We start from the raw sequence: 18,477 nt of genomic DNA, 5'->3' as shown, positions 1-18,477 counted from the left end.
CAACCCAAGCGCTGTGACCGTTTCGGCCACAAGATGGCGCCCAGGCTCGACGTTTGACGTAAGTGTCACGCAAACAAATCTTTTAACATCTGCAGGAAGCTCCTGAGGATGTTTTACCAGTCGGTGGTTGCTGGAGTACTTTTCTATGCTGTGGTGTGCTGGGGGAGCAGCACAGCAAAGAAGGACTCATCCAGGCTGGAGAAACTGATCAGGAGGGCTAGCTCTGTGGTCGGCATGAAGCTGGACACTCTGGTGACAGTGGCAGAGAAAAGGACATTAAAGAAACTGATGGACATTATGGACAATGCCAGGCATCCTCTGCACACGGCCATAAACAATCAGAAGAGTCTGTTCAGTGACAGGTTGCTTCTCCCAAAGACAAGAACTAACAGACTTAAAAACGCCTTTGTCCCACACGCCATCAAACTGTTTAACTCCTCTCTGGAGGGGAGAGGAAGGGGAAACAGGAGGACAAAGGAGGGGGGAACAACTAAGCTGTAGTGCCTCTGCACCTCACTGTGCAATACCTTTTGTGCAATACTTTTGTAAATAGTCAACGGTGCAATAGACTCAATACTTGAAATGTGCAATTCACTTGTATTTTTATTTTTATTCCTATTTATTCTATTTATCCCCTTCGTATATTTTATTTATATTGTCTCTGTATTTATATATATGTGTGTGTGTATAACTCTGTAACTTCTGTCGGTGCTGTGCTTTTTTGGAAATCGAATTTCCCAGAGGAACCCACCCGAGGGATTAATAAAGTTCTATCTTATCTTATCTTATCTTAATAAATAAATAAATAATGCAATCGATGAATGAAAAGGTTTTGTACCGAGTCAACCTTTTTTATTATTATTTTTTTGTTTTGACCCATGACAACTAATTTTCTTGGTTTGTTTGCCCTATATGTTTTGAATGGTCAACTACTTGTAATAAAGTTAATTTCAATTTAAAAAACCAAACAAATCAACAACAACAAAAACAAGGACAGATAAGTTTCAAACTTCTGCTTCTTTGTTATCCGATATTTTTTTCTTTATTTAGAAATGACGTCAGTTCAAACGGCACCTTCTGTAATTCCCACACTGAGTGCAGTCAATCTTTTCTGGGAAAGTACCCATGAGTTTTGGCACGGGATTTGTATATTTATCTTGGATTGTATTACTTGCAGCTTTAACTTTGGCTTGAAAAGCTTACTTTGTAATATATCTCACAATATTTCTGGCAGGATTTTATATCTATAAATGTACAAATTTCCAATTCATTCATTTTGGTTTTGGGTTTCTTTTTTTCTGTCTTCCCTGATTTTCTGTCCCCCTTATATTAACAAAGTTAAATATTTTAACTACAATGTTCTTTTTGCACTGTGGTGCGAATGTTAAAGTAACCAGAGTGAAGTATATATAAACTAATTTTTTTTTTTTTTTTTTTTTAAAGTTGAGATGATCATGGGATTTGAACCAGTAACCTTTGGCTATGAAATGATAGTGCTAAGTAACCATTGCACCAGCAATACTTTTCCAATAGAATTTACTAAGAAAGACTTGACTGTATTCAAAATCGATATTGATTATAGATTTTACCGCGCAGAAACTCTGGATGTTCAGATAAACATCTGTGATACAATATTTTATTATTCAAGATGAAATTATGAAGAACACACCATTTATCATACAACTATTTCTTAATGAGGGAAAATTACAATTCATGAAAGACTTTCAATATAATACCATCGCCATCTTAAAATTCAAACAACAAACATTGCTTTATTAAATGATTATAATATGCTACAATATGTGGTAGGTGACTGGCTTTTCTTTCATTTTAGCAACAGGTATTTCACAGAAAAGAAGATCAGACACCAGCTAGGCAGGATAAGAAAGACAAACGCAACAACATTGTCATCCCCTTTGTAGCCGGTGTATCAGAGAAACTCGGGAGAGTTTTCTCCAAGCACGACATCCCAGCTTACTTCAGACCCAGCAACACACTCAGACAGAAACTGGTTCATCCCAAAGACAAACTTCCTAAACACAAACTTAACAATGTAGTGTATGCTGTACAGTGTAGCGAGGAATGCCCAAATCTCTACAATGGAGAGACCACCATATATATATATATATATATATATATATATATATATATATATATATATATATATATATATATATATATATATATATATATATGTTTATAATATATATATATATATATATATATATATATATATATATATATATATGTTTATAATATATATATATATATATTATAAACATTTTAAAAACTGAGTATGTGTATAGTTTTAACAACACCTATATATACACACATATATATATATATCGGGACTTTGTCGTGATAAGAGAAACGGTTGTGTTACGAATATTACCTAGGTAACAGGATGACGCGCCTTTTGACCTGACTTGCCGTGTGACGTGAAAACTGTTGCAAAGTGGCGCAATCCACGCACCGCTGGCCCTCCACTGCTGAGCAGGCGTGGGGTTGCATTAGCTTTACTTGATAGATGTTCTTGTGACTTTTATCTTATTTCCCTGAACGTAGTCTAAAGCAGACACCGTGACATAATTTCACCCACTCGAGGAACGCTGTAACGACGACCAACGACGATGTTTAAAAAGTACGTTATTGGTTATTTTAAGTGTTGTAGTTAGCAACAGCTAGCTCACTGATTAGCATCCTCGAATTTTTTAAGTGGGCTCAGCTAATAAGACAAGCAGGCTCGACTTATGATAATATATGATATATTTTGTTGCCGATATAAAATTTAGGCTGCGGCGGACTAACAGAAAATAAAGATTGTTTAAGGGTGCTGTGTGATGTCTGAAAATATGCAGACGCATGTGGTTTGCCTCTTATGACTGAGCTAAATGAATTACTTACAGGTCCTACTTGTCGCTGTGTACTGAAAGAACATGAAAAGTGACATTTCAAACACTGAAACTAGAAGTGTTTTGAAAATATCCATGACCATTATGTTAATAACTTTAAGCAGATTTAAGTCGAATTTTTTTATTTGAGCTTACACATATTGGCGACGAGGGAGATGGATTGATGGACAGATCGAGGTACAATTACGTTATATGATAAAATCAGGTGTAAGTCGTTGAAGTAAACAGGCCAAGCAGGACGCCTCCTTAATCACTTTTATCTGCTCTCTTCTCATGCTGACTGTGTACTGGGGGATAATAGGTTTACTGTTTATAGATGCATTTGGAGTTTGAAACATACCTCCTGTGAGGAATGCATGGAAAAGTTCAGGGCTGGGGTGTAATCAGCATATGAGAACATTTGTTGCCAACTTTTTTTCAGTTGCTCTCTTTTAGGGATTGAAACGGCACGTCCTCCTGTGTCACACCAATCCTTTGCATGTCTTATAGTATAAATCTATGAACCTCCTATGTGGTCTTGCTGTTTTCTTTCTACCTGCCAGCTCTATATTCAGCATACTCTGACCAATATATCTACTGTTCTTCCTCTGCACATGTCTAAAGTATGCCAGGCATACCATACATCATAACCTCAAGTTTACAATCCAAGATAGCGGCAGTGAACGTAGTAAAAGTGTAAAACTTTCAATCTCCCACTACCCCAATTTCCCCCCACTCCTGCCTCTTCTTCAGTTCTCTTGTGTACCGTCTTTAGTTTATGGTGATTGACTCCAGGGACTTAAACTGATCCACTTAGTTTTAGAGAACTCCCAGCTATGGGGACCAAAAGCCAGCACACTCAAAGGGGCCATTCCAAACCTGGATAAATGTGGGTTGTGTCAGGAAGGGCATTCAGTGTGAAATCTTTGCCAGATCAAAGATCACAAAACAGCTGTTGTGTTGACAGCAAATATTTTATTCAACACGATGTATATCTATAATAATGTGTAACATGGGTTGAGAGATATTGGTTGTTTTCTAAAACCATGTTTAAAAGGTATAAATCAAATTCTTAATGCTTGCATACGTTCCTGATGTTTGCTACAGCACATTGACTAAATACTTTAACTTAAGGCTCAGTTTCAGTGTTTTTTTTTCTAGTGTTAAACATGTTACCTTTTCTCCTTTCAGATTTGATGAAAAGGAAAATGTGTCCAACTGTATCCAGCTGAAGACATCAGTGATCAAAGGTATCAAAAATCAGCTGTTGGAACAGTTCCCTGACATCGAGGCATGGCTCAATCAGATAATGCCGAAAAAGGACCCTGTGAAGATAGTGAGATGGTATGATTGCTCATTTTAATATCTGTTATTTTTATATGTGGTGTATTTTTTCTAGAACACAAACCCAACTGTGAAAAAGTTGGGATGCCTTGTAAAATCGGAATAAAACAGAATGCAGTAATTTGGAAATCTCATAAACCCATATTTTATTCTCAATGGAATATAGAAAACCCCAAACTGTTGAGGAGGTAGAATTCTGTATCAGACAAGAACGGGACAGCATTCCTCTTCCAAAAGTCCAGCAGTTCTCAGACATTTAGAGACTTGTTAAGACAAGAGAGGATGCCACACATGGTAAACATCGCCCTGTCTCAACTTTTTTTTGGAATATCTTGCTACGTCAATTCAAACATTTGATGTTTTCTTTTCTCTGTGGTGAACAATAAGATTTCCAAATCATTGCATTCAGTTTGTATTTACTTTCACACAACCTTCCGAATCCAAACTGAGTTTGTAGATTCATCCCTACATTTGTTTCTTTATTTATTGCAGCCATGAACACATTGAAATCCTGACAGTGAATGGAGAGCTGCTTTTCTTCAGACAGAGAGAAGGACCTTTCTACCCAACCCTCAGACTGTTGCATAAATGTATGTGAGACCTTCTAATGCCGGCTTATTGCTCGCTGTATTTTAATTTCCGCCTTCTGATGACCTTTCTGTTTTTTTTGTTGTTGTTGTTTTTCCTTCTTGTAGATCCTTTTATTCTTCCACACCAGCAAGTAGACAAAGGGGCCATTAAATTTGTCTTGAGTGGAGCCAACATCATGTGCCCTGGGTTGACATCGCCAGGCGCTAAACTCTACCCAGCTAAGGCTGACACAGTTGTCGTATCCTTTCAGACATGATGCTCTGTCTTCTAGGTTTAAGCATTTATTCTATTTCATGTGAACTCCCCCATTGGTTTGTCTTTAATAAGTGAATTCAGGCAATCATGGCAGAGGGGAAACAACATGCACTTTGTGTTGGCGTGATGAAGATGTCTACAGAGAACATGTAAGACTTTACTGAGTAAATCCCTCACTAGTTGCTGCTGCTTCTTTTTCCTTAAATGTGCTCAACCCGCCCTTTTGTTTTGCAAACAGAGAAAAAGTCAACAAGGGAATCGGGATTGAAAACGTCCACTATCTGAACGACGGACTGTGGCACATGAAGACGTATAAATGATAACGCCAGCCATTTGGAAGATGTACGGAGCTCCTGATAGCGAAGCATGAGCTGCCAGTCAACTGTTTACACCTAGAGACTTAGCTGTGTAATCTACTGGAGGCTTTGAATCAACCGTCACTGTCATGCAAAAATAAAAGAAAGAGCTTGCTTTAAAGTGTATCTCAGTTGGCATTTTGTATTGCGGGAAAACAAATTGTAAAATGAACCACTTAAACAAAACTTGAACATGTCAACATGCTCTGATGTGCAGTTGCAAGAAAACGTTTGTGTGAATGCTTTGTGATTAATAAAGGTTTCTTGATTTGATTTCTCATGAAAACACAGTCTGCTCTTCATCTAAAGCCGTAATTACGGACAAATACAATCTGATTAAAAATGCACAAACAGTTGGACTCTTCCTGTCTTTATTAAACGGGGCTGGAAAAGAACGTTGAAATTAATAACTTGAAGCTCCACAAAATTTTTCTCATCCCCCAACTGGTCAAAGTACATTTCCTTCCTACTGCCGCCCAGTGCTGTGGGTACTTCCTCTTTAGCTGTACTGTTTACTTCTGTATGTTTTATTATATTACCCGAGCCCCTGAGCATCAGATAGTGGAGTGTTGCCACATGCATAAACATTGTCGTTTTAAGCATGCAGACCCTGAAATAACCAGGAAGCCCCATACCATGATGCTCCCTCCACCGTGCTTCAAAGCTGGTATGAGGTCTTCCTCTTTGGTCTTCCATTAACACAAAGACGGATTTTTCCAACTTCTCTAGAAAAACAGTTGTGATTGAAGACAAGTCCACATAAACCAGACTTCGTGAGTGCGGTCTTTATTTTTATGGATTGGCACCACTACAGGGCACAAATCCTATATCTCCTTAACTGTAATGCCTGACTCCGAGTAGCATTGGGAGAAGCGATTAGCTCAGAGATTCTTACCTTTCCCAGCCTGCACGGAGAGCATTTTAAATAACAAATCTGCTTAAAAAAATATTGAAATGAGCTATTTTCAGTTGCTTCCTTGTGGCAAGTAGTCACCACAACATGCAGAACATGCCAAATCAAACACAACGTTTGATTTGGCATGTTTTGCAACACACCCTTAAAGGGTATTTACACTTATTTGATTTACTGGAACTGAACCAGCATCACTTTCGTGTTAACCATTACAGCATCGCAATAAAGAAAGAGAAACTGGAACGAATTATGTGTTATTTCTATCATCTTTATTTTCTATTACTGCGACTCTGATAAAGATCAGACCACAATTTCTTAGTAACCAATTCAGAAATCTTTGGAGAAACTCACCTTTTCATAAAGCAGCATTTAGTGATGCAGTTTGTCACCTCAGGGTACAGGATGTGAACATATTTACATATAGAGCAAAGGCGTGTCAGTGTGCGCAGACGTTAGACCTGTTATTCTGCCTCTCTTTATTGCATGAACCTTGCCATATCTACATGACAGGTCAAATAACATTCAAATATCCACTTAGAACTGATACTGTTTACAGCCCTGCAATAAGTGCCCCTTTAAAAGATCTAATAAAAAAAAAAGTTTAAAAAAATATAAAGTTCTTTAATTTAACATATGCTCTATTTCAATCCATCCAGTGCTGCCATCTAACTACCAACACTTTCCAGTTGCTCCAACAGGTTTTTCCATCTATCTCCAGTAGAGCGTACCTGGAAAACTTAAAAGGAAACATTCGGATCAGATGCCCATATCACCACAAATGACTGCTTTTGACATGAGGGAGCAGCACCTCTACTCTGAGCTCCTCATATCCCCAATGCTGAGCGCAGCAACCCTACAAAGTAAACTCACTTTGGTTGCTTGCATTCAGGTCACCAAGGAGTTTGCATGTCCCTGTGATCCAGGAGTTTGTGTTGTCAGGAGAGATAAACCCTGGTAAGCTTTCCCAGAGCAAACTAAGAGAAAACCAGAGTAAGAGCAATAAAAGAAATTGCCAGTTTAGCCAGACCTGCCAGGATTTGTGAGGCGTAGCAAGATAAAACCCAGAAGAAATAACATGGATCTGTTGTCCCGGGGGGCCCACGAAGTGTGGTTGCAGGCACTGAGGTCAGGAGCAATCAGGACTGTCAGGGGCCTGAGTGTGTTGATTCCCATTCCCACAAATCTTTGCTGGCCCATACAACACAACAAATCAAATTAAGTTTCTCTAATAATTATTTTTTATTTTTCTTTTATTATACAAAAGTCACCTTATCCATTCACCTTGACTCCCATGTGATTTTAAAAGAAATGTGTTTTAACACTAAGATAGCCTTTAATTTGTTTATTTACAATGTCTTCATATGTTGAGATAACCAAGTATAACATTGCCAAAAAAGAAGAAGAAAAAAAAGTGTAGTAAACTTATGGCTGGACTGCACAATAATTGATTCAATACTGATTATTGGTGCTCCAATACATTCTTCAAATCAGAAAGATGATTCTTAAAAAAAAAAGAAAAAAAGAAGAGGTTCACTTGTAAAGAGTTAAATAATTAAACTCTCATTACTTCATACCTTTAAGACCAAAAAGAAGACATACATAACCATACAATGGTAACTAAGCTATGGAGAGGACACATTTTTGATATGTTACCTGTCTTGGTTGCCTTCAAAGGATGAAACTTCTATTCAATCACACAGTAAAGGAATGGGCTGCTGATTGTGCCAAGTGCAAAAGGTACAAATTTACAGAAAAAGGTTAATCCTACCCAGGATCCAGTTTTATAAACAGCTTTAGAAAAACATCTCCCCAAAGTTACGTGTGCCGTCACAGAAGCACCACAGTTAAAATACCACGTAAAGCTTGAAGAACTGAAGCTCTAATCGTTGTCCGAATCTTTAGGGGGATAAAACGTTAACCAATCGTGAAAGTCGTGCCCGTAAGGACGAAGTCTGTAAACTCCAAACATCATAACGTGCATCTGATTTGGGGACATCCCGCCGTAAGTGACCGCCATGTCAGGGCAACAGCCCTCCACTACATCAGTGGGATTGTCCTGCATGCTCTGTTTTATCATGTTGACCACATTCTGCTTGTTGAACAGGCCCTTGCCATGTCTATCTTCGCCATTTTCCGCAAACACACCGGCATATTTCAGGCACAAGGCCAGCTGCTTGTCTTCACCCATCTTCCACAGTGTGTGGGTTCTTTCAGGACATTGGCCTTCATCTTTGAACATGGTCATCAGCCTTTTCAGAGCTTCATAGCTTAGTACAATCCCGCTGCTATACTCCACATACTCGAGCTCTCCTGACTTGACAGCATTTCCCAGGTAGAAAGGTTCATTGGGATCCTTTGCGAGAATGAGATATTTCAGATTCTCAATGATGGCGAACGTGGTGGGTTGGGCCACAAAGAACCAGCGCAGGTCCCCAGCATTCTCATACGCATGTATGAGAGCTTTGCGCAACCTTGCCCAGTCATCTTTTTCATTCAGGTCTACCGCTTCAAGTGCCTTGGAGCCCTCTGAGGTGTAAAACACAGCATTGTCACAGTGTTTGCTCCAAGTGTCCAAAACGGTGGCCCAGTACACAAGAGTCTTGGGCTGTACCATGATGATGCAGTAGACCCGCACTTGATTCTTCAAGTCCTCCACTCGACTGTCAGAGAGGCGTTTCAGCTCGTCTTTAGAGGGAGCATAAATATGGTGATGATGATGATCTTCTGTCGACGACTCAGAGCTGAAATTAAAGCTGCCCAGGAACGACAGCACCAAGCAGAAGACGCCTCCCAATAGCATCCCCTTCATGAATGAGCACCCATCAGACAACATGATGGCAGACACTGGAGGAGTAAGAAAATTCATTACTAGGGCAAAGACAAGCGTTTAAATATTATCCTGAAACCTAAGGGCTGTTATACAAATGTTTTTAACCATTTTTTTAAAGGAAGGTTTAAAGCATAAAGCAGACTCTTTAAAAAAAATCAAATGCACAAACCTACTGCTTTAAATATTAATTGTGCTTGTTTGAGTAGTCACTGCCAAAGACCCATTTGAACCAGGAAATAGGCTGTAGATTGTGTTTAATTTTTAGCTGTAGTAATGAGGATTTCTCCACTTTTGGGATAAATATTATATCTATCTTAGTCATCTGTGATGCTAACTAGGTTTTTAATTGTTCAGCAGACAAAACAAGTGAGCTGAACAGCTTTCATTTTATTAAATTGAGCTTCATCTGGATAATAATAAAACTTCTGATGCCTTTTTTGGTGCTTGTAGAAAAACCATACTGAATGTGGCACAAATTGTGGGGAAAGCAAACCTATCTAAATGAGTATAAATCTGAAAATATACTCATAACTGTAAAGAAATGCCACATAGGGATCACTTCGGACTCAACCTTTATGACTATCCTATTGAATTAAATCGACAGTTTTGTTCTTTAAGATCTTTAAACATAGTAAACATACCTTGTGTGCCACAGACTGCTCCCAAACACGAGGGGACAAGTAATACCTCTAAAACACTTAAGTTGGCTTTATTAAACATTAGATCTCTAGCTGGGAAAACATTTTTAATTAATGATTTAATCACTGAGCATAGCCTTGATTTTATGTTTTTAACTGAAACTTGGTTGGACCAAAGTAACAGTGGAGCTGTTCTCATCGAGACGACCCCTCCTAACTACAGTTTTATCAGTGAGGTCAGGGCGAGCAGGAGAGGAGGAGGGGTCGCTGTCTTATTTAATGAATCATTTCAATGTAAGCAGCTATCTCCTGGAAGTTTTCAGTCTTTTGAATATGTGGCTTTACAGCTGAAGGCCCCATCCAAAGTTGTGTTTCTTAATGTTTACAGGCCTCCCAAATACTGCACAGACTTTTTTAATGACCTCAGTGAACTGCTGTCTGTGATCTGTGTTGATTTTGACTGTGTAATTATTGCTGGGGATTCTAACATCCATGTGGACAACCCTCAGGACAAAGGGACTAAAGACCTGAGTAACACTCTGGGCAACTTTGGGCTGACTCAGCATGTAACAGAGGCCACACATAATAGAGGACACACTCTTGACCTACTGATCTCCAAAGGCCTGAGCATTTCAAAGGTTACTGTGTCTGATGTGGGCCTGTCTGATCATTACTGTGTTTTCTTTGAAAGTAAAATCTCAGCCCACACAAATATATCAACAACAGTGATCACAAAACGGTGTATAACTGAACACAGTAGTGAGATCTTTAACCAGGTCTTCCCATTAACACCTGACCTGCCCAGAGGGTCAGTCAATGAGCTCGTCAATAGCTTCAATGCTAACATGTTAAATGTAATGGACACTATTGCTCCCATTAAGGTGAAGGTTATCTCTGGAAGGAAAAAGTCTCCATGGAGAAACTCCACACTGGTGAAAAATGAAAAAAGAGAGTGTAGGAAAGCTGAGCGCAGATGGAGAAAAACAAACCTCCAGGTTCATTATGACATTTATAAAGAGAAACTTCACAATTATAATTTACAACTGAGGAGTGCAAGGAGGTCCTACTTCTCTGACATCGTCACTAAAAACAGCCATAATGCTCGGGTCTTATTTTCTACAGTTGACAGGCTAACAAACCTCACTGTGTCAGTGGCAGCTGAACTTCATTCGACCATGGCCTGCAATGACTTTGCCAAATTCTTCACTGAAAAAATCCAAAAAATTAGACAAGCAATTGGTACATCAACAGCAGATCCAGGATATGTACTGTGTCCACCAAAAAACTGTTTAAACACCATGAAACAGTTTCAACCTATTAACAGCAAAGACCTGGAGGACATCTTAGGTCAACTGAACTCCTCCTCCTGCTGTTTAGATGTCCTGCCAACAAGTTTTTTCAAAAAGGTCTCAAAGACTTTAGAGTCAGACCTGTTACAGATCGTCAACTTTTCTTTATTATCAGGTGTGTTTCCAGAACCACTAAAAACTGCTGTAATCAAACCTATACTGAAAAAGGACAATCTTGACAAGACACAAATGAACAACTACAGGCCGATCTCAAATCTCCCATTTTTAAGTAAGATCATTGAAAAAGCAGTTTCTCAACAGCTCAGTTACTTCTTAAAACAGAATAACTGCTACGATGCCTTCCAGTCAGGTTTTAGACAGAACCACAGCACTGAAACCGCTCTGACCAAAGTGTTCAATGACATATGTCTGAATACAGACAGTGGAAAAATGTCAGTCCTAGTTTTACTGGATCTCAGTGCAGCATTTGATACAGTTGACCACAACATATTACTCAAACGACTGGAGAACTGGACAGGTCTTTCAGGAACTGTACTAAACTGGTTCAAAACATACTTAGAAAACAGGAAATACTTTGTATCAATAGGTAACTTCACATCTGAGCAGACAAGTATCACATGTGGAGTTCCCCAAGGTTCCATCTTGGGACCCCTTCTGTTTAATATCTACATGCTCCCACTGGCACAGATTATAAACAACAACAAAATAAACTATCACAGCTATGCAGATGACACACAAATATATATCACAATGTCACCAGGAGACCGAGGCCCTGTACAGGCTCTTGGTAAATGCATTGAGGAAATCAATGACTGGTTGTGCCACAATTTTCTCCAGCTAAACAAAAACAAAACTGAGGTAATAGTCTTTGGCGCCAAAGAAAAACGATTACAGGTCACCAGAGAACTTGAATCTATACACCTAAAAACCACAAACCAGGCGAGAAATTTGGGTGTAGTGATGGATGCAGACCTAAACTTAGAAAAACACATTAAGACAATAACAAAGTCAGCTTACTATCACCTCAAGAATATATCAAGGATAAAAGATCTGATGTCTCAACAGGACCTGGAAAAACTAGTCCATGCATTCATCTTTAGTAGGCTTGATTACTGTAACAGCATCTTTACAGGTCTACCTAAAAAATCAGTCAGACAACTACAGCTCATTCAGAACTCTGCTGCTCGAGTCCTCACTAAGACCAAAAAAGTGGACCACATCAGTCCAGCTCTGAGGTCCTTACACTGGCTGCCTGTCCGTCAGAGGATAGACTTTAAAGTTCTGATGCTGGCCTATAAAGCTCTGAATGGTTTAGGACCAAAATACATCAATGACCTCCTGACCCAGTATGAACCATCCAGATCCCTCAGGTCATCTGGATCCGGTCTTTTATCAGTTCCCAGAGTCAGAACCAGACACGGAGAAGCTGCATTCAGCTTTTATGCTCCTTATATCTGGAACAAACTCCCAGAAAGCCTCAGATCAGCTGAAACACTCAGTTTATTTAAATCCAGGTTGAAGACTCACCTGTTCTCAGCTGCATTTGAATAAAGCACCAAATCCACACTTTTAAGCTTAAATTTCAAAACTTACATTTAACTACTGATTTTATCTACTGTTCTGATTTTATCTGTTTTGATTTTATATACTGTTGTTTGTTTTTTTGTTTGTTAATTAGTTAGTTAGTTTATTTGCTTGTTTTAATCAATTTTAAATCATGCTTTTTATTTGTTCTTGTTTCTAATGTCTCTGTAAAGCACTTTGAATCACCTTGTTGTTGAATTGTGCTATACAAATAAACTTGCCTTGCCTTCTCCTCTTTGTGTCTGTTTGAATACACGCAGTATGGTATAACGTTACAGGTTATTCAAAGGAATGGGAGTGGTTCCTGGCCATTCAATCATATCTCTGCCTCAAAATTGTGTACTGTTGCTCACTCCTGCCACTTTATCTCATGTGCAATATCCCATCGTATGGAGGAAAGACCTAAACAACTCTATCAAGGCTTGTCAAACACATTGTTTGACGCAATCAGCTTGCACTTCTAGTTTGACGTGTCTTCACTACATAGAGACTCTCAGCTTTACATTAGGTTATTTATAAATTAATAATAAAAATGATTTAAAAAAAACAAACATCATATTTGTTTAGAAATACTTCGAGACAAACGACAAACACCCAACAGGCTAGCAGTGTTGTTGTCAAACTGCGCAAAATCATTCTAAATCGCTGATTCAACGTCGATAACTTTATAACAGCACTGGGAACCAACTGTTAGCTGTTAGCTCCCTGCCTTCTCAGTCTTACACTACGAGGCTCACTCGGGGGTCTTTCTAGCACCACCAGGACAACAAGCAGAAGGAATTTACTGTACCTAGAAGCGTTACTACTGTCGTGCTTCCTGTTGTTCTCCTGTTTGTCCAGTCTTTATTCAGCCAGCTGTCCTGTTTGGAATGACTACAAACGTCACCCAGCAGTAGAGCCAACTGTTCTTCTTCTACGACCTCAATAAAGCAGACTAGACGCTACAGCTGCGTGACACTGCCACCTACTCGTTGTTCACTACGCGTGTCACACTCGTCTTCTTCTTTGGTGGCTTATAACCCATATAAGGGTGTATTACGGCAACCCACATGGCGGCAATTTTGCACTTAATTTCAAAACCCAGTAGCAGACGTGGGCAGATTAAATACTGACAGTATCAATACCAATGACTGATGTTGAGAATAGCACAAAAAAGGAAGCTGATGACAATGACATACAGTATAAAAAGTGGGGGTTATTTTAGTATTTATTTACTGGGTCTAAAGAGCTGCATGCTTGTAGCACGAGGCAGTCTCTGCAAACTTAGTCTACAATGCTAAGAAAATTCAATAGAGAGAGGAGGCATGCAACTACAGCGACATGGTGTTTCTTTAAGAAGCTTCAAAAGTGTTTTAATCAGCAGAACACAAAGACAGTATTAAGGAAAATGAAGACATATGATCGAGAAAGGCCCTACACCAGACAGAAGATTAGGGACGTGACTAGTTTCAAGAACTCCTGTTAGTGTTTGTAAGGACAGCACTGGCGTTGAACATCACATCCACAGCTGCAGGATCCAAACTGCAGAATGTGCGACGGTGATGCTGAGACCACACCTTGCAGCAATCTGTTGACAATGTAAGTACAGTGTACTGGAATAAAAGTCAGGAAGATGGTTGAGAAGAAAAGGGCTAAGGTTCAGTGGGACTTCTGAGTGAAGGTTTCATTTGGCCTTTTGAATCCCAGAGAATAAATAAGATAGCTTCCAGGTGTGCTGGCTGGAACAAGTGGCAGAAGCAACCCCCCTATCCAAACCTGCGAAGAGGTGCAGAAAAGGAAGAGAAGGAGCAACATGACACTGGTGAACTTTGCACCAGTGTCCTTTTGCTTTTGTTAAAGACTAACATAGGTGTCCTCTTTGCTTCCTTTTATTCCATAGTTCCTTCTGCTCAAGTCTTCTTTAATATTGCTTATGACGCACATTGACATGAGACAAACGAACACTGGAGGAGAAACATATAAAACAGAAGCTTGACATTAAAAACAACTGGATAAACTCTGGGGGAACTGAACACACAAGAAATGAACTTAAAGTAGAAACTGAAGCTAAATAAACACCAAATATTTAAGACCTCTAGAATGATAAATTATATAGACTTCATGAGTAGTTAAAGTATAGAGGAACTAGAAATGAGGTAGGTGTTGTCACTTGCTGCACTCTTCCCCCCAAGGGGACACCACAGTGGACAATGCACATATTTAAACTGGAAAATAATTTATGCAACCCTCCTATTTATCCAGTTTTGGCACCTTCACTAAGAGTGTGTCTGCTTGTGTTTCCTCCCAGGTGCAAACCAGGGCCTTTTTGTACTCGAATGTGATAACCACTCAGCTGTGGAATCACCAGATAGAAAACCAAACAATAAAACTAAAACTCAGCTTACTGTAACCATGAAATCATGAACCAAAACACAGAAGTTAAAAGTCCCTAAACAGGTACCAAATTAAGAAAATGCATTTAAAGTTGCTCCTGTTCAGCTGTTGACCAGCTATAAGCACTCAGATGCCTCTCATAAAACATTTTATATCCTCTCTCTGGGACACATCTTCAGTGATACTCCTTGGATCATGCGGTGTTCCGGGTCTTTTGACATCAGACACCATGGTCCTGGTCAGCCAACCAAAGCCCTGAGTTGTGTCCTAGTGGCTTTCTCTGTGGCTTCACAGACACCTTCTGGGCTTTCCTGTAATTCACGGTTGTTTAAGGACTTAGAGTGACCATCCTGCAAAACCTCTGCAGCCAACCCTCTATCGGCTCACTCAAACTCTTCCAGCCTGCTATTTCTTCATCAGCTCTGGGTACTTTGCATATTTCTTATTGTTTGCGTCTTCCAACCTTCTTCCCAGATCACAATAAGCTCCTGCATTATCGGGGTTTTATTGTCTTGGAGGTGATGATCATGCCTGGGTGGAGTAATGTCATGACAGTGTCTTGTGGAGATTTCATCATGATCAAAACTTCTGAGTTTTTCACGTTAGACTAGGCTATATTTGACTGTTTCCAGTCAAATAAAGATGTAAAACAGTGATCTAAATTCCACATTATGGGAATTAACAGATAACTGATGTATTCGTTTTTACAGCACTTATCTTTTATTTTTTCTTTACCTTTTTTTAAAATAATTTGATTTATTTGTGCATTTGAAACTGAGCTTTTGACCTTAAACCTGAACCTTTGCTGTGTCTTTGCTTCTTTCCATTCATTGCTCAGCTGTCAGATGCATCAAATGTTGTTTTCAGCTGTAATTTCAGAGGCATGAAGACAATAAATCACCTGAGGCCATGCGCACTCATCTCAGCATGAGGAATCTTTCAGTTTGACAAAAGCCACCAGGCTCCTCAAACAACAGAAAACTCTAAATGTGCCACTCTTGTTGAGTTTGCCTTTGATTTACAAACTCAAATATATTGTATTGTAAATTTAAACTTATAAGTAGTAAATAATTTATTTATAATTTATTTATTTATAATAATAAATAATAAATAAATAAATTCTTTAATAATTTATTTAATTTATTTATAATTTAAAGTTTGATTTAATATGGATGATGCAGTTTAACCTTGTTCTAATGCAGACATCCGTTCATTTTATTCAGAGGTGCAGGGGAGGCTAGAGCCTATCCCAGCTGTCACAGGGCAAAAAGTGGTTCACAGCCTGAACAGGTGGCCAGTGCATTGCCAACCTAGCACAAAGAGACAATCATTCCTGCCAATAGAGAGTCACATATTAATCTAACTCTATTTCCTTGGACTGCAAGGAATCAGGAGAACCCAGAGAGAACCCATGCATGCTCCACAGCCAACCAGTGGATCTGAAAGACCTTCTCACTGTGAGGTGACAGTGCTAACCCCTGCATCGCCATCTTACAGTTTTTGCCCGTTGCTTGAACACCATGAACCCATGCCTAGACTAAAGTAACACAAGTTGAAGCTTTTGTTACCATACCTCAAACACATGTACCCCTACCTTAAACAAAAGCGCTGCTTTGCACCCCAGTTCCAATTATGCAACACACCTACTCCTTTATGCAACACACATGGTCCTGCATGCTACACTCCATTTCATACATAAGACACTTCGCTCACAAAATGAAATTTCAGGGTGCCATTCGGAAAACACATGTATCCAAAATACAAAACACATCGGGTAATTGCAACCACTCAAATACACGCCTGAAGGCACTTACTTGCAAAACCGAACACCAATTAGCCAACTACAAAAAGCCCTCAGCGTAGCCATTTCAAGAACTTTGCAAGCATGGATGGAGGGAGAGCAAGAGGAAGAGGAAGAGGTAGAGGAGGAGGAGGAAGAGCAGGAGGAGGCCGAAGAGGCCATGCACGGACCCATATTTCTGATGAAATAAGAGCAACTTTGGTGGACCATGTCATCAACCATGGCCTGACTATGAGGGAAGCTGGGCAGAGAGTCCACCCACATCCGAGCCGCTTCACAGTGGCATCTGTAATACGAACATTCCGACTAGAAAACAGGTATGTCTTCACCTCCATACCTTCTGCTCTACTCAGATGGTTTTATAGCACTGTTCTACAGTATATCACATTACCATATCAAGTGTACGGGGTGCTAATGCTCCTTTTGCAGCCAAAGTGGCTGATTCCTTATATTGAAGTACAGTGTTGTACAGTGGATGACACAGTACATACAGTAAAGTACTGTAAGAAAAATAAGCAAAGCCATGACAGTATGTGGTTGTATTCCTCCAGAATGACTCGAAGACCTTCTGGGGGAGGACGCCAACGCCTGTTCACACAACAGCAGGAACTTGCCGTTGTGGACCTAGTGAGGGCAGACAATGCCATCCGTCTCCACCAGCTACGACGGAAAATACTTGCAGACAGGCGAGTGTTCAGCAACATAGACCATGTGAGCATCACCACCATCAGACGCATCTTGGGTAAACACAGCATCACCATGAAGCAGCTCTACAGAGTCCCATTCGAGAGGAACAGTGACAGGGTCAAAGGACTTCGAGCTGAATATGTACGGGTACGTGTAACTGTCCCTTACATTTACAATAGAGTATTGGTGAAGTCCAGTAGCAGCTGAATATGTACCATATCAGTACCACATGGATCTATTCTGAGAGCTACACAGGTACCTGTGTGATGGGGTGAGGGTGCTGTATGTGTAGCACTGTAGTACAGTGATATGTTCCCCTTTTTTTCAGAGAATCTTGGCCATGGATGGAGCTGCACAGCCTCATGAATACATTTTCATTGATGAAGCTGGATTCGACCTGAGCAAAACAAGACGACGGGGTCGTAATGTAATTGGCCAAAGGGCAATTGTGCACGTCCCAGGGCAGCGCGGGGGAAACATCACATTATGTGCCGCCATATGCCTTCGAGGGCTTCTGCACCATCATGCAACACTAGGTCCATACAATAGCCAACACATACTCACATTTCTAGATGCTCTCCATGATATAGTTGTACAGAACAGAGCAGATCAGCCCAGGTTTGTGGTGATATGGGATAATGTCAGTTTCCATCGGGCTGCTCTGGTCCAGGCCTGGTTCTCCAACCACAATCAATTTGAAGTGGTATACTTGCCCCCTTACTCACCATTTTTGAACCCTATAGAGGAATTTTTTTCGGCTTGGAGATGGCGAGTATATGACCGCCAACCACATGCCCGCATGCCTCTTCTGCAGGCAATGGAACAGGCCTGCGGCGACATTCAGGTGACAGCAATCCATGGATGGTTTCGACATGCAAGAGGATATTTTCCCCGGTGCCTAGCG

At 39.9% G+C, this 18,477-nt stretch overlaps 2 protein-coding genes across 2 annotated transcripts; one reads left to right on the top strand and one right to left on the bottom strand.

The window, feature by feature from the left end:
* The first annotated feature begins 2,455 nt into the window (after window positions 1–2,455).
* mcts1 (MCTS1 re-initiation and release factor) lies at window positions 2,456–5,793 on the top strand. Its single transcript, XM_080900698.1, has 6 exons — window positions 2,456–2,641; window positions 4,083–4,235; window positions 4,728–4,825; window positions 4,931–5,064; window positions 5,163–5,230; window positions 5,320–5,793. Exons 1-6 carry the CDS (start codon window positions 2,631–2,633, stop codon window positions 5,399–5,401), a joined length of 546 nt encoding a protein of 181 aa, XP_080756824.1. The 5' UTR covers window positions 2,456–2,630; the 3' UTR covers window positions 5,402–5,793.
* On the bottom strand, window positions 5,389–13,655 carry c1galt1c1 (C1GALT1-specific chaperone 1). The gene is made up of 2 exons (XM_080900697.1): window positions 13,503–13,655; window positions 5,389–9,194 (listed from the first exon to the last, which is right to left on the bottom strand). The coding sequence occupies exon 2, from the start codon at window positions 9,181–9,183 to the stop codon at window positions 8,230–8,232; it is 954 nt and encodes a 317-aa protein (XP_080756823.1). The 5' UTR covers window positions 9,184–9,194; window positions 13,503–13,655; the 3' UTR covers window positions 5,389–8,229.
* Window positions 13,656–18,477: the final 4,822 nt, after the last annotated feature.

This window comes from Rhamphochromis sp. 'chilingali' (assembly GCF_963969265.1).
Source record: "Rhamphochromis sp. 'chilingali' genome assembly, chromosome: 13".
Lineage (NCBI taxonomy): Eukaryota > Metazoa > Chordata > Actinopteri > Cichliformes > Cichlidae > Rhamphochromis > Rhamphochromis sp. 'chilingali'.
This window is presented reverse-complemented; position numbering and strand designations above follow the sequence as displayed.

Coding starts and splice junctions, on each gene's coding strand:
- mcts1 (XM_080900698.1), top strand. Junction 4,826..4,930: donor CCTCAGACTGTTGCATAAAT/GTATGTGAGACC, acceptor TCCTTCTTGTAG/ATCCTTTTATTCTTCCACAC. Junction 5,231..5,319: donor AAGATGTCTACAGAGAACAT/GTAAGACTTTAC, acceptor TTTTGCAAACAG/AGAAAAAGTCAACAAGGGAA.
- c1galt1c1 (XM_080900697.1), bottom strand. CDS start 9,183: ATGTTGTCTGATGGGTGCTCATTCATGAAGGGGATGCTATTGGGAGGC.